Here is a 23368-nt window from a genome sequence, read left to right as displayed (position 1 = left end):
GGAACGGCGTTCTACTCCCGATGCAACTGCGCATGTGGCGGCTAGGCGCGGTCGCACGCGCCCGTATTTTGAGAGCGATCTGCGTTGAGGGCAGAGTCCTGGTGCATCGGCGGCTCGGACCTTTGTGCGTGCTGTGTGTTCTCGGCGCTCAGTTTTGTTGAAGCAATAGACAGGACGAAGGTCAGCTCGCTGCCGCTGCCGCGTTTCCTCAAGCCAGCATTTTGACAGCGAGTGTCCGCGGTCACCGAGCGTGATGTGTTCATGTTTGCCGCGTGCGCTGACACAATGATTGTTAATTTAGTTAGTATACCCATGTTTACAAGTTTATAGAGCCGATAAGACTACTATCCTTATTTCCTGATAGCTGTCCACTTGGCACCTGCACGCGCTGCCCACGGGAGCCGCTTCTCAACGCCACCACTTCACACGCGCTTCGTGGTCATCCAGTCTCTCTCTTCATATCGGTCTGGCTACGCCGCAGCACATCTGCTTACTTAGCAAGCTCATGGTTATTACAATTCATATTGCTCCTAGAGGCTGCTAGCCTTACTGCATGTAACATTCAAATATGTTGCTATATCATTAATTGCCTTGCCTTTGCAGCGAAAGTGTTACTTTATTTAAAGTGCGTTGTAGATATTCAATAATGACAAGCTTTCAAAAAAAAAAAAGGTCCAATTTTCTGCATTATTTACACAAGAAGCTTCACAGGAAACACAATGTACTGATTATTGACTCGGTAAGGGATCCCAATCCCAGTGTAAGGGACTCCCATTGCTGAACCAATGGATAGCATGCGCGCAAATTTCGTTCTGAAGCGGTGCGCGCTACGTGATAAATTTTGCTTAATCGCGACATAGAAAGCGGTACTTGCCCGTCTGGTCTAAAAAACAGCACTATGTTCCTTTTTTTTTTCTCCTCTTTTTCTCATCCGATTGCGCTCTTACACTCAACAGGGGCGTGATAAGGAAGCCTCGAGCCTATGCTTTGGTACACGTATACATGCATTCTTAGCAGGGAAATGACTTTGTTACAAAAAACGCACGCCTGACGACCTCACAGAGATTCATAACGCAACGCTCAAAGCAACACTGCGAACCAAAGCACAGATACAACGTCTATAAAATGCCTTCTCCCGGCATTTATACACGCCTAACACTTTACATTTCACACGTATAGTTTATACTTTAACAAAATAATTTATGTGCCCGCTTGGTAGGGAAAAGAGTGTGACGCAGCTGAAGCTCGCACAACGTCCTTACAACGAAACTTGAAAGGGAAACAATATGCAATGGCAACACATTTTCCTGGGCTTCATGCTTTTGCACCTAACGGTTTATCCTCGAGCTTAGAAGGGAACCGAGTTATTTGAAATGAACGCTCGCACGATGGCCTCACAAAGCAGCAACAGTCAGGGGCAACAGAGAGAAGAACACACTGATGCAACGTGCAAGGGCGTACGGTACCGTGTCCTGGGCCTCCCGCAGCAGGGCTTCTTGGCGCACCACCTCGGCCTCGCTCTCGGCGGTGATCTCGACGCTCTCCCGGAGGGCCTCTTCCAGGGCCTCAATGCGCTCTCGCTGCCGTGCGACTTCCTCCTGCAGATCGCCTCGACACTGTCAGCAACCCTCGGGTGGCACCGGCTTCGGCTTGCGACTACGGCCCAGTTCCAGGGTCCCGCAGCCTCTCCGAGAACAGCTCAAACTCAGTGCGACACAAACCGAACCAAAAAAAAAAAAAGAAAAACAGCGCGAACCCCAACTCAATCGCAAACAAAACCAGAGATACAACAAAGGAAACGTTAAACAAATGCAGCCCCATCCACAGGGCAAACGAAAAGATTCAAAAACAACGGAATTGTAACAAACGGCTTTTTGCTCCCTGCACTCCCCAAACGCCCATATTCATCAAAGCCTTCAGCCTGCATCGACGGACAGTTAAAAAATATCATTCTCGGGCTTTACAACAGGTGTCAGCAGGCCGCTACTGTAATAACCCTAAAGTCGACGCCCGAACGTTTCGGGGACTTGCCCAGCTAAGCCCAAGAAACCGGTTGACTCGCTCAGATCGTATTAACCATACAGTACAAGTTGGCTGCGCACCGCAAACGTACACACACACACGTGCTTATAGAACAAGCGAAAAGTGAAATAACGCTGCAACGCGTTAACGACGAGAGATACTTATAGTGTATATGTATATGCAACATGTAAATGTCCTTCAGCGCCGGCGAGAGATCCCGTCTCGTTTCGTTTAAGGCAGTATAGTTAGCTTTACTCCCCGGCTTCTCGGTAACCGACTCCTCGTATAATAGTGCACGCTTGTAGGCAACTGCGAAGGAGAAAATAAAGAAGGAAACGAATCTCGCGCGTAGGTTTTAGTGCTCGGTGTTCACCGTTAGATGAGAGGCAAATCCAAAGACTCACGATACCTCCTAGCATGCATCGTTCCAAGCCCGAAAACCAACGCCCCAGCGTGAGTCTCAAACGTCAACAGAGAATGTGAACGTAACGAAACGAACATTAGAAAAAACTCGAGAAGAAACCGGCTGGACCAGGCCCCTGCAAGAGAACGATAGAAGGCAGCGCAGATGACATTCGAAAGTTGCGGACACTGACACATGTTAGACGAGCCTGAAATGAATAGCAAATTTGGCTGAGCGAAATAAACGCAGGGTATTGTTTACCAGGGTAAAAAGTTCGCGTAATGGCAGGAACCCTTCAAGAAAGGAAATAAAAAAAAATTCTCGCAATTTTGGAGCAGCTCCTTATATGCTGAAGCCAGCATCTACGCTTGTGCAAGTCACAACCACTTGAGTGCCTTTCTTTAAGAACTGTTCTAAAGATTACCCACAAGGCGTGACGACATTTGAACCTCCTCCTTCCTTCTTATTCTTATTTCGTCCTCTTCCCCAGGTAGTGTAGGCTAGGGCAGGGTAGTCAACTGGGCGCGACGCTCCTGCATTTCCTTTTCTCTCTCTGTCTCTCTCTCTCTTATCGTGTGATTGCTCCGGATCCATGAAAAGTGAGGCTTTACATCACTTCTTGCAGTTCTTGCAGGCACTGCAATGACTTTACTAACCTAGAACATATGCTCTGGCATTGCCCCTCGTTGCGAGGCACAGAACACATCAATGAGGACAAGTGCCTCTCCGCTATCAAGAGCCCCGATGCCGGGGCGCAAATATGGGCTGTCCAGAGGGCCCACGATGCGGCGGTCGGGCATGGCCTGACTGTCCCAACGTGGGAGCGGCCCGCAGCGCGCTGAGTCGCGTACCTCAGGACCTTCATTAAAGTTTTGCATCCATCCATCCAATTACATCACTTTAAACTTTTACTATCTAGCTGCTTGTTCATTAAGTAACTTTTCTTTCGTGAAAAATAAATGGGATGACTACCATGTCCACAGAAGAACGCGAGGCTCGGCCCGTCATCATCTGCAGGCGTGTAAGATGTCACTGCTTGCTGTTCTCTAAAAGCTTCCTCCTTTATCAATTTCCGCAGTGGAATATCTTACTTCGCGGCTATTTTGTGCAGGGTATGATCTCGGCGATAATCTGAATCCTCAATTCTTACTCATTCAGTGCTTTATTTTTTCCACCTGTCTTGTGTCAATGTTACCACAAACGCAACCCGCCTATGTCGTGTCTTTTTCCGCTTTCTTTTCATTCATGTCAACAAGACATTGCTTTATTTTTATACTTAGCACAGAAAACAAACGACCACATGAAATTTGGAGACGCCAAACTGCTTTGCTCGCTTTTGTAAGTTTGCTTCTTCTAACACAACTGAGCTATGCGGTGAAATAACCTTTACAAAACACACTGTCAAAAGATTACTTGGAGATCATCGGTGTGAGCAATTGTTAATCCACGGAATTGTTTATTAGTAAGAAATGTCGTCATTGCCATCCTGTTCATACAGACCACTATGGCGTGTGAACGCCTATTCTGAATACACACACAAATTCGCAAGGTTTATATTTTTTTACGTAATAGCGCTTTTGTGATCGGCCGGGCCCATTGCTCCGATCCTTCATGCTTAGACACATGCATCTATCTGGTCGATAGGACGCCAATAACGCTTTGTGACAGTTTTTAGTGAATCTGGTACCGTGAGGTGACTGTGGCCGTGTTCACAGAAACGCCACAAAAGTGGCACTAGCAACTGCAAGAAGCTACAGGCTCTTTTATTAGCCTCCGAAATGCTCGACGCGGCAAAGACCACCACGCTCGACCTGAATGATCATTGTCATGGCCTGCAATACTGCCAACAATCTCGGAGGCAACTGCGTAAGCGGGGAAGTTCATGCTGTCGCCAGCGTTGCGCTAAGTTACAGTTTCCAGCGAAAATAGCTGGCAATAGCGGTTTTCAAGGTTCATGTCAGGGCAGCATTTCCTGCCTCCATTTGTTGATCATGTGACATCAGTAGACCTGTGAATGGGCTCGGGCCGGCCAAAAAGCCCGGACCCGGCCCGGCCCGCGGGCCGGGCCATTTGGAGATTCTCTTAGAGCTGTGCACGGGCCGCAATTCTGAGCCCGCGCCCGTCCAGGGCCCTACACTACCACAGGCGGCCCGGTCCGGCCCGACGCTAAAGAAGCCAGAGTTCTCCCTACCCGGCCCGGCTCGGCCTTGGGCCGGGTCAAGGCCCATCCCGGGCCCAGCCCGGCCTGCAATAAGGCGACGCGTCGAGATCGGGGAACCCGACCGGTCCGTCCGAGACATAGAAAGCCTGGCCCGAGCCCGGCCCAAGCCCGAATAAGAGAATCTCCAAATGGCCCGAGCCCCGCCCGAGCTCGTGCACAGCTCTAGATTCTCTTATTCGGGCTTGGGCCGGACGCAGGCCAGGCTTTCTATGTCTCGGACGGACCGGTCGGGTTCCCCGATCTCGACGCGTCGCCTTATTGCAGGCCGGACCGGGCCGGGCGAACTCAGGCTTCTTTAGCGTCGGGCCGGACCTGGCCGCCTATGGTAGTGTAGGGTCCGGGCCGGGCGCGGGCTCAGAATTTCGGCCCGTGCACAACTCTAGACAGCAGTCATGCGACGCTTCACGTAACGCGCTCTGCAGCCATTCGAACTCACTCATGCTACTTCAGGCGCTAGCTGCTGGTTTCGCGGCCGATAGAGGCATCTGAGTTGATTAACATGAATACGCTCAAATGGCCAGAGAACGCATGCCGTGGAGACGTCTGCCGAATCTCGCGACGCCTCACTCTGCCACCTGCCATCGCTTTTCCGGAGAAACGACCGTTCAACCATATCGAAGGCTCAGCTTATGGTGAATGTATTTCTTGCAGTGACGCGCAAGAACGCGGCAGCACAGGGCCGTCTAAGATCATCCAAGGTTATCAGGCCAAGAAAATTATAAACAGGTAAAGCTTTCCTATAGCCCGCTTTCCGCAAACCTGCCGAACAGATAGTCTGGACAATCCCAGCGCCTCTCGGCAAAATTTCGCTCGTTACACATTGGAGAGCTCGTTGAGGGATAGCTACATGCCATCTCACAAAGAACAAGAACAAGCAACAAAAAATTAACAGACGGGTTGACTCACTTGAGCTTTGGAAGCTTCTCGACCGAGGTCTCCTTCTCTCCGGCGAGCTTCGTCCATCATCTGGGCGCTTCGCGTCTTGTCTGTCTGCTGGCTCCTCTTGAGCGCGTTCAGTTTGCTGTCTCGGTCCTTTAGCGCCCTGCGAACACAGAGGCAGGAGGTCAACAGGGAGAACACCGAAATGCCACCGCGACAAGAGTACTTAAACCCCAACAGAATGTTGCAGCATCCTGGCCTGTAAATGTACGCGATTAGAACAAAGAAAATACGATCTTTGAATAATGACGTTTTGATGCAGTTCTAAACAACAGTTGTTCACAGTAGGTGGTCGACAATACAGTAGGTGGTCGACAACAGTAGGTGGTCGACAATACAGAACAAGGGATGCCTCTTGCTGGAGCTACCATTTCGACAAGGAGACTCGTTTACGTCGGAACAAAGGCAGGCCCCTTCCTTGTCGGAACGTTGGCTCCAGCATGAGATATGTCTTGATCGACCACTGTGGACTTGTGTGAGGTCGTTCGAGTGGTGAAAGAAAAGTTCTCGCACTCTGAGTTTGAAGATTCACCGAAGAGGAACATTCCGTGATACTGCAATCATAAATTACGTTACTTGAATAAAAAAAAAACGGTCACCTTGCCATGACAGCACACTTGGTCAGCAAGAGAACTGATGGAAACGAAAGGCACGCGGCGACGCGACCCCCAAGTGCACCAGCGCGCCTTGACATAAATTATTTTGACATCGTTTACATGGGAATACACAGTGTTTCAGCTAAGCCGGGCCAAAGTTAAAAGCAAAGATCCACGCATGGGTTACGACAATGCAATCAACTTAGTATTGTTTCTGCCCTCTAGAGCAACTTAAAGTATTTTTTTACTATGAGCTAAAATATATTTCGGAAATATTTGGATATTCATCAGTATGCTCTACAGCTTTTACTTTGGAGGCTTCTATTTATATCACTGATTTGAATGTCGCTTAATTAATTATTGTTTGTTATTTACATCAGTTCATAATAAATAACACTTTCACTTGCGCAAGAGGAGAGCGAACGACACTAAGTTGGTTGAATGCTGGTAACTCACAAGAGGAAGTTTGCCATGACCTTGCTGAAACAATCTGTAGTTAGCGGTAATTGGAAGTAGATTACGTTCTAAAGAAACCAAAGACTAAACCTGGAAAGCTTTGAGTGCTTTGCCTGCACCAAAACGATCGAAATGCAAGAAAAAAGAAACGCTTTAAGCTCAGTGACGTCATGCCACCGCCCCAGCTCAGAAAAGGTTTTGGTGATTCATTAAAAAAAAGACGTAAATTGACCTTGACTTTTTCTCCGCAAGGAAACAACCCTCTACCTACAAATAAATGAAAAGACACTACCGAAAAAACACAAGTGCCCAAGTGAACTGACTCGGTGTCGCTCACTGGTGTCCTCTCAGATGTGCCACAGAAACATCGCTGCAATAGCGGTTCTCCCCGTCTTCCTCTTTCCCTCACCCCCAGTGTAGGGTAGCAAACCGGAGGCTCGTCTGGTTGACCTCCCTGCCTTTCCCGCTCTCTCTCTATCCCCGCCTCGCTACCCGGGTGTCTGTGCGGCACTCACTCTTGCAGCTGCTTGATCTGTGCGTTGAGATTGACCTTCTCTTCCTCGAGGGAAGACATGATCTGGAGCAGCCGCTCCAGCTCGGCCTCGTTGGCTCCTCCCGTCGGAGGCGGCGGTGGCTGCCTCGTCTCCAGTTCGGCGCAGCGCATCTTCAGCTCGGCCAGCTGCCGGACCAGCTCCTGTTCCGTCTCCGTGCTGCCCGCCTGACGACGCAGAGAAAGAAAGCGGTTAAGTGGACAGGTAGGCGATGACGCCCGAATACGAAGACGTCAAAACAGTGATACGTGCCGGCCAAATATTCATCTCTTCAACAATGTTCGAGACAACAACGAGAGAATAAAAAAGCATGGCTGAGGCTTCGAATACAGGTGCATGTTTCTGGTGCAGCCTTGTTGTTAAGATATGACACTTATTGTTTTAGCTCAACCAAATTCTTAGGGCCGCGTCACTGCCGGTGCAACATCGCCTTCCGTTTGGAAGGAAGATAAATAACTTGGTAACTGTAGACAGTCCACTGACAATAGCCATTCGCGCCTATTCCTTCTGAGTTGATTCCAATTCTATAGATGTTCTATAGACAAAAGTACATAAAAAACTTAAGGTTTACTATACACTGTCTAAAGAAGTTTCTGTCAGGAATACATGCTGGAGCATTTGTGCAATTTCAGATGCCCTGCAACCCAAGAAATTGAGAGGGATAGTGCTCCTCAATCCCCTGAGCTTCGTAGGACGTGCGAGTGCTAACCGCTATAACGGTACTAGCCGCTCGTAACTTCTGATTTAGGTGAGCCGAAAGGAAGCGAACGCTTAATTAACAATTTACCAGCGATCGTTGATCTCCGGTAAATTGTGAATCACCGATGCGAGAGCACAACCACCACGGCAACAAATCACGCAGAAAAGGAAGCTACAGTGTCATCACGTTTGCCAATGCTATCTTTATCATACGTAAGTGCTGCATACATTAACCGTATTTGTTGGCTCAAAGTAGAAACCGACGACTTAGAAACCCGATGACGTCGGGAGAATTCCCACTGAAGAGAAGGCTGTTTCACGCGAACATAAGGCCTACGTATTATAGCTTTGATAATGCGTGCACGCCTCTTTAAGCTTTAACGGGCGCTAAATATGAGATGTTGTTTATGGTGATGATGAGGAGAAGGAGGAAAAGGAGGATGAGGGGTGGAGGGGGAAAAGGTAGTGTTGCTAAAGATGAGGCGCCATGAGGACATGCACAGAGTGGGAAGAGCAGGCGAAAGACCAGGGACTGCACAAACGGGACGCAAAGGATGCGAACGAACCTTTTGCAGGGCAGCCTCTGCCTGCTCCAGCTTCTCTTTCTTCTTCTTGAGCCTCTTTTCGAACTCGTCCAGCTGCTTCTGTCGGTCGTCGAGCCTCTTCCTGAGGGCCTCGAGCTCGGCTTCCATTTTGGGGTTCGCCTGAGGCTGGGCGCCTTTCGCGCGAAGGTTCTGGATCTCGGTCTAGAATGGAGCACGCAACAATCAGCGGCCGCTTCTTACAGAAAGAGATATGCCTATTGAGAGACTATCACGCAAACGGCTCCTCGAGTTGTAGCGTGCAGATTCTACATGCGTACTGTGCCAGAGATAGCATGCAGCGAAAGGGGAAAACAAAGTCAGGGTGGTCGATCACAATAGCGTCCAGTTTGCTACACTCTGCGTGAACACGTTGAAGTGCGATAACGCCTCAAAAATTTCCTTGAGAATTTGTGGCAATATGGAAAGGACGGAAGTAGCTACTGAAAAGAGCCCAATGCAATCTTGTGAAACACGAATTCCATACCCCTATACAGCTGTTTTTTCCAGCTTCCGACGTCGTAAAATGCTTGCTCATTCAACACGCAAAAACCTGCACAGTTTCGAGGTTGTGTCAAAGTGAATGTCCTTGGCCAAGCTTGGTACATGTGATACCGTCTAGTCACGATTATGATCAGTGCGGCTTGGTGCTTGCGCTGCACCGCGAAATACCACAAATTCAGGAGAGAAAGAACTGCGTTTAGTCAATATCCCGCAAACGCTATCGCAAAACGGACTACGCACAACAAAGCCAGATTTCCTGCTTTCGAGCAGACGATGTAACGATCTGGCCCTTCTCGGCACATTTGTAAAGCATGAACGCCTTTTTTTGGACAGCAGTAAGCATAACATTTCATCTTGTGCAGCCCATAATCCCTCGATTACTGAGTCTTCACCCATCATTCTCGGCCGCTTTACAACTTCAGAAAATTCCGTAGGCTTCTAACGTGCCACAGTTATTGCTTTCTCGGTAAACATACCTTACGATATAAGTCACTTCACTGCAAGCTTTGCCTCGAACAACAATCTCGAATCAAGTCATTGAATGCGGGCGCTAGTTAGATCTCTTTAGCAACTACCGGAACCAAACAATGGTGCCGATCAAATCAACATGCTCCTTTTCCTTGTTGGTTACATGCATCCAAAAATAATAACGCTGACACTGTAAAGCTACTCACATGCCAACAAGCATGCGCATTGTCAGAGAAAACTGAAGACAAAGGGAAATGAAAATCATCGCGCTAGTGCATGGGCAGAACAAAAGCAAACGCATTTCCAAAAAGACAAACACTCAATAAAGGATCAAACCAAATATCACAAAATTAGCCACAACTTATAAACAGAGATGACTGTAATACTGAAAAATGATAACGCAACTGAAGATGAACCATTCACCAACAAAACAGAAGTAATGTGCCACTAAGACCAGATCCGAAGTAACGTAACGAACGTGCTGGGGGTTCATTCGTTGACGAACACAGGTGGCGCCACTGACCTCCCTCCGTTCGATCTCTTGAACCAGTTTCTCCAGCTGCTCTTGGAAGCGATCTCGCTCCACCGAGAAATTCTTGATTTCCGCCCTTGACTGTTCCAGCTGCTTCCTCAGCTTCGTTGCTTCTTCCCTCTGACATTCCATTTCCACTTGCATCCTGTCCAATTCTCTCTGCAGCTTTTCGCGCTCGCCTTCCTTCATTGCACCGGCGGCCTGCTGCTGGAGTTGCTGTTGCTGCTGCTTCAGCATTCGGTTTGCCTCTCTCAGTTTGGTAGTCTCGGCGTGCGTCTCTTCCGACTGCTTCTGCGCGTGAGCGGCTGCGTCCAAAGCTCTTTCCAGCTTTGCCCTGAGCTCCTTGTTCTCTGTCTCGAGCTTCTGCATCTGCTGGGTGCTCTTCTTCAGTTCCTTGTGCAGCTGTTGCAGTTCTTGCTGCTGCTTTTCGATCTCACCCCGTATCCTCGCGTCCTCCTGAGCACGCGCAGCGGTGTCCGTGCCGCTACGTCGCTCCAGTTCCGAAACCAGCTCCTGCACTTCGATCTGGAGCCTGTTGCGTTCCTGGGAAGTCTTGCGCAGCTCCTCCTGGACCATCTCGAGGGTCTCGTGGAGCCGTTTCGTCTCCGCTCGAAGGCTTTCCTGTTGGCTGCGGTCTTTCTGCGTGCTCTCCTGCACACTCGCGATGTACCTCTCGGCGTCCTCGACGTCCTGTTTCAACCGCTCCACTTCCATTTGTAGCCTGCTGTTCTCGCCGACCGTCTTCTGGAGGTCTTCCTCGGAGCGACCCAGAAGGTGCCTGAGGCGCTCCACCTCCGAGGTGCTCTTCTGCCGGTCCCCTTCGCTGGCCTCGTGCAGCGAATCCAGTGTCGCCTGAGCCTTGTTCAGTTCTGCGAGAAGCGAGTCCCTCTCCTGGATAGCACGGTCGGCTCTCTCACGGAGCCTCTGACATTCAGCTGTTAACTTCTCCATCTCCTGGCGTTGCCGATCGTCTGATGCCGCAGTGGCTTTTTTCAGCTCGGCCTGCGTAGTTTCCAGGGCTCTGCGCAACCGCTCATTTTCGGCTTGGTGCTGGGAGCGCGCGTCTTGAAGTTTCTTGACTTCGATCTTGGCGCCTTCGTATTTGTCCTTGGCTTTTTCAACTTCGATGTAAAGCCGTTCAATTTCATTAGCGTGCGCCTGGCGTTCTTCCTGGGTGACACCCTTCTCTGACCGTGTTCGGTCCAGCTCGGCTTTGAGCTTCGCGTTCTCCTCGCTTGTCTTGTTCAGCTCTGCGAGCGTCTTTTCGTACTTGTCCCGCATCTTCTCAACATCGATACGCAGCCGTTCGAAGTCTGCTTGAGACTTGTCTTGGGTGCTGTGGTATTTGGCCATTTGCGCCTGGTAGCGTTCCAGTTCTGCCTGCTGGCTCTCTTTCTCAGATTGAAGGCGATCTTTTTCGTTCTGTGTCTTGCGCAGCTCCGTCTGTGCCCTATCCAGTTTCTCGTACAGCTTTTCCAATTCCACTTGCATTCTCGCCAGTTCTTCCTGGGACTTCTCGTGATGCGTTTGGGTCTTCCCCACTTGCGTTTGGATGCGGTCCATATCTAGAGACATGCGGTCTACCTCGGCTTGCAGCCGATCGCGCTCGGCTTGAAGACGGCGCGCCTCCAGCTGTGCCTTATCCAAACGATCGCGGGCAACTTCCAGCTCGACTTGACAGCGATCGAGGTCCTGTCGTGTCTTCTCTTCGGCCTCTTTGGTCTTGGCCAGCTGGGCATTTGTTCTCACATACAGGTCCTGCAAGCCTTCGAACTCTTCCTGAGAGCGCTTGTGATCTTCCTTGGTTTTAGCCAGCAGGACCTGGGACTTGTCTAACTCCAGGGCCAAGCGGTCTGCCTCCGCCTGACCCTGGTCAAGGCGGGTCTGGGCTTTGAAGCTTTCCGCCTGTGCCCTGTCAAGCTTCTCGCGGAGCTTGTCCTGTTCCAGCCTGCACAGTTCCCTTTCTTCCTGGGCCTTTTGCAGCTGCAGCTGGAGTTTGTCGGCGCGGTCGCGCGCTGCCCGCAACTCGGCCTGTGCTGCGTCGGCCTCGGCTCGTCCTCGCTCCGCCTGGAGCGCAATCTTGTCGTGCCTGTCACGCATCACCTCAAACTCTGCTTGGACGTTCTCCCGCTCCTTGTGCGCCTTGGCTAGTTGGCTCTGGAGTATTTCCAGACGGTCCCTCAACGCGTCCGCTTCGGCCTGGGCGCCGTCGCGTTCCTTGTGCAGCCTCTGCTGCAAGGCCAGCGCCCTGTCGGCCTTCTCCCTCGTCTGCTCCAGTTCGGACTGCAGCGCGTCCTTCTCCTTGTGCGCCCGCTGAGCGTGCAGCTGAGCCTGGGCCAGCTGCCCTTGCAAGCCCTGCACCTCGTCCTGGCAGCGCTCGCGGTCGGCAGCCAGCCTCCTCGTCTCGGTCAGTGCCTTGTCCAGCTTCTCCTGCAGCCTGTCGGCTTCCAGCTGCGCCCGGTCGAGCATCGCCTGCGTCTTCTCCTGCGACACCTGAGCCTTCGTGAGACCCCCTTGGACGCGCTCCAGCTCCGCCCTCAGCGTCTCCGCCTCGGCCAGCGCGGCGTCCCTGTCGGACTGGCCTCGGGCCACGATGCCCTGCACGCGGTCGTACTCCTCCTGGAGGGCCTCCCTCTCGGCCTGCGCGTTCTCCAGCTTGGCCTTGAGCCGGTACACTTCTCCCTGGGAGCGCTCCAGCTTCTCCTGCAGCTGCTCCTGCTCGCCGCGCGCCCGCTCCTGCTCCGCCTGCGTCATCCTCAGTTCAGCTTGCGCCCGGCGCAGCTCGGCCTGCACGCGGTCGAGTTTCTCTTGGGTGCGCTCGTCGGACGCGTGCTGCTGCTGCTGCAGCGGCAGTATGCTTGTGGCGCTCCGGTACGCCGACGACGTCACCGTGGGCTGTTCGAGGCGGCCCACGTGCTCGCGGAAGCGGTCGTTCTCGAGCGACAGTCGCGCGTGCTCGCCGCGCATTCGCTCCCAGTCGGCGGACGAGCGGCTCACCTCGGCCTGGATCTTGTCCAGCTCGGCACGCGCCTGTCCCAACTCGGACTGGGAGTTTTCGAGACGCGCCTCCAGGCGCTCCTTCTCGGCGTTGGCCTTCTCCAGGCGGCTCTGCAGCTTGTCCATCTCGCTCTCCAGCGCGTGCATCTTCATGCGGTACTCGGCCAGCTGGCGCTCGTGCAGGTCCCGCTCCTCATTGCGCTCCTGCTCGGCGCGGTCGCGCTGCTCGCGCAGCTGCACGATCTGCTTGTCCTTGTCGCCGATGGCCTCCTCCAGGCTGGACAGGGCGCCCTCCGAGGTCGAGTGGTGCGCCTGGATCGCCGACAGCCGCGCACGCGCCATGTCCACCTGGTTGTCCTTCTCCTTCAGCAGGTCCTCCAGGTTCTCGATCTGCGCGGTCGACGGAGGGTGTTTTCAAAATGCACTTATTTGTGAGCACATGCCGTGGGAAAAGGTGATCGTAGGGGAAGCGCAACTTTTGCATGGCCTCCGAGATTATCGGGGAGTCGCAGGCCACATATGCCACAACCACGTGATTTCGCAGGAAAAGTGAATCAAAGCGATTTCTAATTGCGAGAACGCCGCTGCTCAACCTTGCATGTCACGTAACAGGAGAAACATTAACAAAGCAAAGCGTTAGTTCGGGCTAGTTGGTTGTCCATACTTAATGCTGTATTAGCGCCAAATTTACAGAAAGCACAAAGGGACACGAACCGGACCTGTCTTGTTCATGTCCCTTCGTGCTTTTTGTAAATTCTGCGCTAAGACAGTATTAAGTATGGAAACATTACCCATTGTAGTCATATTTATTCCAATAAAATAATGTTAGTGTCTGTTCCTAATGCAAAACTTCTTGTCCCGCGTATTATTAAGTTGAGATGTTCGTTCATTCAACGCAGGATGTCATTCAACGACATTCAGCAACTTGTTAATGCAGCTGGCTTCGATGAAAATGATTCCGAACCATAATAATTTTAGTTCTTTCTTTAACACACACAACTTCTCGGTTGTCGTAAAGTTGAGCTAATGCCAGTCAACAATAACAAGTTCAGCCATGACAATATTGAAGATAGCATATATCATGATGGCATGGACTTGCGTGTTTCTAGTTCAACATGCACTAATTCTGGTATGAGCCAATTACAGAGAGGTTCAGCGGTAGAACGGAGGTAGTACACTGGTGACCGCTTCCACCTTGCGAGCTATTTAAAGAACGACATGAACTCTGCCTAAAATCCACTAGTGAAGAAGATAACTGAGGTACTTATCACTCCTCAGATTGTTTCTTTTTTCTGAGTAAATAATAATGGTCATATACGCACCTTTCTCTGAAGTACGTTGATTTTTCGGTCCTTGATGTCCATGTGATCTCTCAGCTCCTGCAGTTCTTGGCTCAGCTGGTTGCGTTCTTGCGTCGCCGTGAGCGCCTGCTGAGTCTTCTTCTCTATTAGTTTGTTTTTCTCCTCCAGCCGCTGCCGCAGTTCTTCCACCTGTCAACGTGTTGAGGAGTGAGTTGACCACCACGCAGCATGCGGTAACATGATGCAACGCCTTCAGAACCAAGCTAACTTCACTCATCGTTAGAAATACTGCGACATAAATAGTAACTGAAATCCAACCTCCGAGGAAAGGTAAGGTTTCTCGGGAGAGTGAGGACTCGCTTTAGTAGATTGCTACTGCCGCATATTAGACTTATATCGCGAAGCATTTCCCGCCCTACCGATTCAGCTCGCACTGACGGACAGGAGCCAGGAGCTGCTGGGAACATATGGGTCCCGTAACTAGGGAACCACCCCGTCTGGTGTGCACGACCGATTTATTTCAGGCCCAATAAATGTTGATTCATCATCATTCCGCGAATGGCACTGGAACGCTAACGTATAGGCACAACCGTCTTGCTTCGAATCGTTAATCTGCACACAAGCTAGATTGTGTACATGAGGGCTTGTATGTATGCATGTACGCATGTGCTTACAACGTACGTGCGTACCTGCGCGCCCGTATGTCGGCGAACGAAACGTATACGGATCAGGGATTGCGCGATAAAGCTGATTTTCTCCTCTACCTGCGAATGTAACTTAAAATTGAGGACTGCAGTCCGAGCTTGGCATTGCGAACCTTCCATCGTACTCGCCACATTTCGTTAATTACGAAGAAATTATGTTCCTTCAACGACCCTGTTGTCCGTATATTTTAACTCACGCGGCTGCGTAAGCACACGCACAAGCGCGCGCACACATTGTCGTAGACGGTCGAAACGCTGCGACGAAGCTGCTCGCTCGTTGATGCTGTCTCCAATTGGTCGGGCCGGCGGACCGTGTTAATTGTATGTCCAGTATCAGGACTCGCGGGCATCGGCTTTTACAAATAGCTCTAGCGTTATAGGAACATGTCTTTTTATAATATGCACCCCCAGGAGGCCGAAAATGCAAGAGGTTTGTCCCTCAATTTCGTGCTAAGCTTTCCTCATTCGTATTGCCCCGTAAAGAACATAGCAGTTCTTAATTGGAGAGCCCTAGATCGAGCACGTCATTCCAAAATTGCTCGATTCTTATCTGAAATTTCGCGTTCGGTTTCCATCTATCCAAGAATGTTGCATATATAAGCAGGTGTACGTGCGGCCACGTGCACGCGCTTGTTTCGCACGTGCCGTTTAGCGACACCAAAGAAGAAGGAGGCGGCAGCATCAATACTGACGTCAGCCTGCAGCATGTTGTAGTGCTCCTCCTTGGCGCACAGGGACTCCTTGAGCACGGCGATGTGGCGCTGGTAGTCGTGGTGTTGCTCCTCCAGCGTCTTCATCTTGGCGCCCATGGCCAGGAGCTCCTGGTCGCGCTTGTTCAGCTCGATCCGGAGCTCGTCCAGCTGCGACACACGACCGCCGGCACTGGATTAACTCGCGCATGTGCAGACACCATAACCTCATAGAAGTAGTTAGTCTTTTGTTGGGATACATGGCGGAACGTTGCTACATAGACCACAGCAGCGAACTGACCATGGGCCAGAAAGAAATGAAAAACCGGGCAGAACATTCGCAGAAAGATGGAAACTTGAAATGATCAAAGTGCAGAGGCCGAAGAAGTGACGTCTAAGGCAAGGGGAGTGAACGAGTTTCCTTGTCGAAACGTTGCCTAGCTCCACCGACATTAATTATCCGGCCACTGCTGGTCGATAGAAAAAAAAAAAAATACAGACTTTTGAAAATAGGCATGTACATTCGCGAGGGAAAGTTTGGAGGCTAATGGTGCCACAAAAAATTATTTGTTCTTCCCTGAATAACTCGCCGGACCTTTCAATGAAGTTATCATTATTCTTTTGGCATTGCATTGAGATGTGGTATGCAGCTGTCCTAGAAAGAATTCTTTTTGCTGATGCCGTGCTCTCTCCAAACTGTTGCCGAAGACTACATACACATAAGCGCTCATGCTCTGATTGTATTTAAAGCTTTTTTCCTGTGTTGTTCTTTCTCGTGTCGGCTTGTTTGTAATAGGACAATACGTAATCTGTGCAGCCTTATGTCGTCGACATCGCATTTAAAGCAACAGGATCGGTAGCTCAGTCTGCATCTTTTCGCACTTCAACGAAGTGCGTTATCTCTCCTTTAACATAATGTCATTATAAAAAGAGGCAGGCTCCAGGACAAGAAGACAAGAAGCATTGATGTTCTTGCCTATCTGTCTATTTGCATGAGCGAAAGAAACAGGCTCTGATTGATTGATTGATTGATTGATTGATTGATTGATTGATTTATTGATTGATTGATTGATTGATTGATTGATTGATTGATTGATTGATTGATTGATTGATTGATTGATTGATTGATTGATTGATTGATTGATTGATTGATTGATTGATTGATTGATTGATTGATTGATTGATTGATTGATTGATTGATTGATTGATTGATTGATCGATCGATCTGTGGGATTTAGCGTTCTCTAGTAACACAGGGGTTATGAAAAATAAGGGGCTCAATCTTTAGTAACAACCATATACGAAGCTCACCCGAAGATAGCCAAGAAAAACGCAAACTAACTGTCCCTGTTAAAATTCATATCTACAGCTAATAAAGGCACGAAATGAAAGTGGAAGAACTTGAAAATAACGCCTGTTGTTGCGGGAGCCCTATCCACAATTATTCTGCTATTAAAGGTGTGATGCTTATTAAAGATGCTATTAAAGATGTGATGCTGTTCTGGTATTAAAGATGCGGTGCTTATCGCTAAATGTGACCGCCACTTGAAAATTAATTGTACATTTTCTGTTTAAAACAGGTAATTTTCTTCATGATTTCCTAGGCTTCCCTCTCTCTTAACTTCGTACGCTTCTTTCTGCATGTTTGTCTTTTCACATCCCTTATCAATACTACAATTTGCTTTTACTATCGTTCCTTTTCTGAAACGACTCAAGGTGCCATCTTTCCAAGTCCCACTTTGAGATTTTCACGCCATTTGCTCCGCCTACTCACGTCACTGAAGCATATCTAGCGGTAGCGGATGAAACATCTTATTAGACAGGAAGAACAAAAATGTTTCCTCGACCTAGTGCCACTGAAGAGACACCGGAGGTAAAAACAATATAAAGCGATAAAAAAAACACAATAGGTAGCTTGAAAGTGTTAGAGAGTTAAGGAGCACTGTGACTTGCCGGTAGATTTGCAAATTGTGCTCTCCTCCGTAGCCTTTTTGAGAACGGCGAAGGGAGGACGGAAGGAGCGCTAAAGTTGCACGTTGGGCTTGTTGGTATATCATGATGGAGGCAAAAAGCGTAGCGCATCAGAAACAGGACAAAAGACGAACACAGACGACACACACGTTTGGCGCTAACACAGCGACAAACGTGTATGTCGCCTGTGTTCTTCTTTTGTCCCGTTACTGATGTGCCACGCCTTTTGCCTCCATCGGAAGGAAGAGGAAAGGTTGGACGGTAAACCAATACTACACTTCTCTGAAGAAAGAGAAGGGTGGCGGTGGATGGGGGTGGATGGGGGTCGAGCGACAATAAATAAAAAGGGGCGATGTAAATGGGAAAACGCGCAGTCTCAGGTCGCGTAGTTTACTTTGGTATCTCGCCATTGGTGCTGTTCCGACACTTTCGATAACCAGAACGAGGAGGCAGAACACAACTGCCGGAAATCGTCGAACGGCACCGTCATTTGCGAAGGCATCACGTAACAATATATATATATATATATATATATATATATATATACCCTGTGGCACAGGCCTGAACTCTGCCTCTTTATTTGCCAAATACAAATGAACGTTCCATCCCAGCTGACTGTTCATCAAAAGCATCACTCTGGCGCACTGAGAGACGAGACTAACTGGAAAGCTAATACAGTTCCAGTACATTTTCGGGACGATTATCTCAGAACTCGTACTATTCCCGACACTGCTGCTAAACGGACATGACTTCATTACTTCCTGGTTTAATTTCAGCAGTTACAAGATGTGCTGTGACATAAATAAGTATGAGACGTTATTTCAGAAATCTTGATAACTGCCTGTTGTTGCATCGTGGTTTCTTGCACACGCAAGTCTGCTCATTAAAGTAATATCCTGGAAAAGGTGGAATCACGCTACATGTTACAATTCTTTTTTTCTTTTTTTTTACTAATGCATCGTATAAGTACGGCACACACGAATACACGGCACACATAAACACTCGAGCGACCCGCACGGAATCTTGTTGAAGTAAGAAAGTGTAACAAGTGCAGAAATCTTCACACATACTTGCGCACGTTCGCATGCCTCCACGTTCACTCCGAGTCACGCAACTTACCGGCTTGCGAAGAGACTGAAGAACAACTGAACCGTCAAAGTGAGAGCCGAGGGAAAAGACTTGACGTGTCACGGGAAGCACACGAACGCAGATTGTATTGTTCAACCTAGAGCGGCTGGCAACGCCTTATGCCAATACTAACGTTGCGTTCCGATCTCCGGCACAGACAGTTATTTCGCCGCCTATACGCTTGACAGCTGCCATCTTAAGTTGTTAAGAAAGTTAAAAAAAAACAGTTCGTGCTTGTCGTTGTCTAGCGAGCAGGCGACACGGGAAGAGTGATACAACGAGAAGCTGCGAGTTGGCGTGTAGTCAAGCAAGCACTGTTGACAGGACTTACGACGACAGTGTTGAAGGCTCGTTGGCGTGGCCGAGGCGTCGAACCTAAAGTGCGGTGCTGTTTAGAGGATCGTTCGAGAAAACGCACGTTTTCGGCAAAGCGGTGCGTGCGAGTCGGCAAGTGAACAGAAGAGGTTTGCTAACAGTCGTCTCAGGTGTGGCGTAAATCAAGCCGCAGTATGCGTAGCCTACCATAAAATTTGAGAAAGAAAAAAAGAAAGTGACGTTTACTGTTTCTACGTCATTTGGAAGAACGTTGTTCGCAACGAGCTTTCGGTTTGCTTCGGCGTCGAAAACGGGACGCCAGGCGAACGGTGTCGAAAAGTGTTCGCATTGCTATCTGCAGGGAATTTGTATATCTTATATCCCTGTACGTGTAATGTCACTCGCAGCGAATGAGATTACATCTTAATGCCATTTTTGTTGTTCCTACGCGGGCATGGTAAATGACATTCATAGCTAATAGCATTCGCCGCTTGAATGAGTTTCCCGAGCACATACAAGCGCGACTTGCGTAATCTCGACGACAGGGGCTTGGCAAAAAAATTACAATATCGATCAGTTAAAACGAAATGTAATGACAGTAAAGGTTGCCATAATGGCTGTTATGAACATTTTTAATAAATTTATGGCGTACAGCACGATAGTTGATGTTGTTTGTGCAACTATATTCTCAGGACGACCGAAAGCTGAGTTAGTTGGTAAGGATTCATAATACAAAAAATGGGTAAGGCGTGCAGACACGGACACAAGAGTAGAGAAAGGGACAACGTGAGCGCCGATTATCAACTGAAGGAAGCACTGAGGCGAAAAAAAGGAAAGAAGACACAAAACTCATCTGCGCATGCTCTAGAATGGTAGCGCCACGTGTCGATCTGATACACGTGCCGGTCTACGTGAGAGATTACGGTTAAGGCATTTGATCTCTTCCTTATGTAAGGTAATCGAAGGCCGACTCACGCACGCACTTCCGCCGTTATTGATATGCCATGCCTCGACCACAAGACGCGTATCTTCATTCCTATTCCTGTACAATATCGCACATTCATTTAACTCAGGCGTGCATTTACAATCTTGGCAATGTAAGGAAAGATTAGAAGGCGATCCACCGGTTAACAACATTTTATGTTTCATTAGTCTCTGATTCATACTCCGCCCCGTTTGCGCTACGTAGAAATGGCCACAGGTAAAGGGAACCTTATATACCACCCCCATACGAAGGTCAGTAAAATTGTTGTTCTTGATGTGCTTCCCTGGACAAATATATGTTCTAATAGCCTTCTAATCCTTCCTTATATTGCCAAGATTGTAAATGCACACCCGAGTTAGATGAATGCGCGATGTTGTACAGGCATAGGAATGAAGATACACGTCTTATGGTCGAGGCATGGCATATCAATAACGGTGGAAGCGCATGGGTGAGTCAGCCTTCGATTACCTTACATAAGGAAGAAATCAAATGCCTTAACAGTTATCTCTCAGTAGACCGGCACGTGTACCCGATTCACACGGTGTGCTACCATTCTAGAGCATGCGCAGATGAGCTTTGTGTCTTCTTTCTTCTTTTCGCCTCAGTGCTTGCTTCAGTTGATGGTCCACTTATCTGGCGTCCCTGTCTGCGCGCCGTACCCCTTATTTTGAACCATATTCTTGTTCCCAGTCTCGACTGGACGCTAGCGCCTTTTGTCGGCCATGTTTACAACCGCTCGTCTAAGCGGTGCCGCGCTAAAGCCTATCCACCAACCAAGGAAACTAACTCCGCAGCTTCGTCAGCGTAGAATGAGAAGCGAGAAGCGCACCGGACCGACGACGAGACTCACGCGCTGCTGAAAGTGCGGAAGACCATGCTCAGCGATTTGCGCAGAGCGAAGCGCAACCTGGAAGTGTACATGTCAATTGCCGAGTGTCTGCGTGCGCATGCTGCCGATAAACATCGCCATCGATTGCGAATGCCATTTTGTATACCCGTGTAGACAGGGAACGCGAGAACGCAATGACATTCTATACGAATGTCATTTACGGCGCCTGACGATGAGCAAAACGAGAACAAAGTGAAAGGTGTACTTAACTTCTTCAAGGCCTTGAAGAAGACAAGTCCACTTGTCACAACGTTGGGCTCCTGCTTTCACCGTGTTCTCGTTCTGCTCAGTGTCATGCACCGTAAATGACATTCATACCGAATGTTATTGCGTTGTCCACTTGTCGAAACGTTGGCTCCTGCTTTCGCCTTGCTCTCGTTTTGCCCCCATCGTCTTGAATTTCCACCTCCCGCCTTCCTCGTGTTTTCCCTGGATTTACGGTGCATGACATTGCACGTGCCGTGGGACAGGGGTATTAGATTTTAAATTGGCAAGATTTGGTTGCCGGAACGAGTTGGAAGGCACCCGAACGTGGACCTCCATATTCTCTTGTTAGTAGAGGCAGCCGTGCACGGAGGATAAGATCCCTCACGCTGGAGCTCCACCCCTTGTCAGCTTTTTAACTTTGTCATATCCACAGCTTCGCTCGCGATATTAAAGAAGCACGGACAGGCGAACCATGTCCGGTGCAAATGTCCGATTTCCAATGTCCATGTCCGATTTGAGCCTCCTCAGTGCAAAGTTACCACAGGCTTCTCGGGCGATATGATTCCGGTGACGATCGCGGCCTCGTCTTTTCGGTCCGAGGGCGGCCGTGAGAAGCAGTACCAGGATTTTGGCTGCATTGGGGTTATACTTATGCTCTCGTTTCTTATTAGTACGCAAGAGTCCAAGAGCTTGATTGCTCTTAAGCGCAGTTATATGTACTGTGCTATTTCATTTAAACAGAAAGCGAAACTGAAGTCATTAAGCAAAACATGAGTATGATGCGAATATTCTGCTTTGTCTGCAAGGTCGAAAATAAAATCCAATTGCAAGGTGTTTAAAAAGCCTTCTTCTTGTCTACTTTCCATATCTGTACGTGCGCTTCATGTAATAATAATAATAATAATAATAATAATAATAATAATAACAATAATAATGTGATGATGATGATGATGATGATGATGATGATGATGATGATGATGATGATGATGCGTAACGAAAGAGCCAGCTTCTTTCTGGTCATAGGTGAGCTGTGTCTGAAGCTGTAGAGGGATATATCCATTGTATTCATCACGAGACATTCAACCGCGATGCATATACTCATTAAGGTGGTGAATTAGCCTACTTATTGAGGTTCCATGCTTGACATCAGCGCCAAGAAAAAATTAAAAAAAGATACGCAGAGAAGCGAACCGGCAACACGAGGGATTGCGTCTTCTCAGTCTCATGTGACTTTCCTTTTCCTGCCGTTTTCAAGTGCTGAACATATATGCCAAGTGACCCCACGTGACCGTATATACTCACCGCGGCGTCGTCCGTGCCGGTGACCAGTTGCGGCGTGTGCGCGTTGAGATCGGCCCGCGTCGAGCGGGTCCTCTGTTCGAGCTCTCTCTCGAGCAGATCGACTTCACTTTCCAGGATGCTGATCCGTGCCTCCTGACCAGCACAAGTGTGCACAGCGCATGCAGGGAGCAAGGAGGGGAAGGGGTGGGGAGGGAGAGGAGTCTCTGGAGCAAGCGCAAACAAAACAAAAACGAAAAAAAAGGGGGACACGAGGCCAACAACCTAGAAAGCAAAGAACTTATCAAAGCCGCGGAAAGCAGTGACTACACTACGGCAGATGCAGGATGGTAGGGTAGGATTTGCTGCTACCTATAGGCTTCGTGCAATGCGAGTCACTGTGATTTGTATAGGCTCATGGAAACAAGGTAGTAGTAGCTTGTCTTGCCCAAATTAAATCGCTACAATTGGCGTGTTTGTGTAGCTTTATTCTTTTTCTACATTATTTACGATTTCTTTGACTTCCTATGGGTTTATAATGTCCTTTCCACCGTGATTCCTCAATTGAATAACAATATTTTTACAGTTCTAGCCTCTCGATTTATCTTTATTTGAGTCCGTCCCATTGTAGCATGATGGAGGAAGCCGCATGGCCGCTTCAATTCGAATCTCGTTACTGAAAATCGGATTGGAAGATTGAATCGGAAGATTGATTCAGGTGGTTTCAAGTCCCAAAAGTAACACGGGGGCTTCAGAGACGCAACAGCGGAAGCTGCGGATCAATTTTGACCAGCTAGGGCTCTTCGAAATGAACTTGAATGCAAGCACATGCGCGTTATTACATTTAACCTACAACGCAATGCCACAGTCGCTGCCGGGAGTCGAACCCGCAGACACCGCCCACTGCAGCAGAACGCCATTGCCACTGAGAC

The 23368-nt window shown here is 49.1% G+C and overlaps 1 protein-coding gene across 3 annotated transcripts in view; it reads right to left on the bottom strand.

Annotated features, from left to right (window-relative positions):
• Positions 1-23368, bottom strand: part of LOC126522798 (uncharacterized) — a 143257-nt gene that overhangs the window by 25957 nt on the left and 93932 nt on the right. The window contains exons 1-8 of one of the 3 annotated variants that reach the window (XM_072288750.1): positions 22461-22524; positions 15667-15834; positions 14292-14459; positions 9964-13359; positions 8454-8633; positions 7153-7355; positions 5553-5688; positions 1467-1598 (exon numbers count right to left, since the gene is read on the bottom strand). In XM_072288750.1, the coding sequence (XP_072144851.1) occupies positions 1467-1598; positions 5553-5688; positions 7153-7355; positions 8454-8633; positions 9964-13359; positions 14292-14459; positions 15667-15783 (4332 nt within the window). In that variant the 5' untranslated portion in view covers positions 15784-15834; positions 22461-22524. Of the gene's footprint in view, positions 1-1466; positions 2562-5552; positions 5689-7152; positions 7356-8453; positions 8634-9963; positions 13360-14291; positions 14460-15666; positions 15835-22460; positions 22525-23368 lie in introns of those variants that run through there. The other 2 variants (XM_050171612.2, XM_055066560.2) reach the window with 2 other exon arrangements.

Source organism: Dermacentor andersoni, chromosome 6 (assembly GCF_023375885.2).
Source record: "Dermacentor andersoni chromosome 6, qqDerAnde1_hic_scaffold, whole genome shotgun sequence".
Lineage (NCBI taxonomy): Eukaryota > Metazoa > Arthropoda > Arachnida > Ixodida > Ixodidae > Dermacentor > Dermacentor andersoni.
The sequence above is the reverse complement of the archived record's forward strand: the minus strand, read 5'-3'. Positions and strand labels throughout refer to the sequence as shown.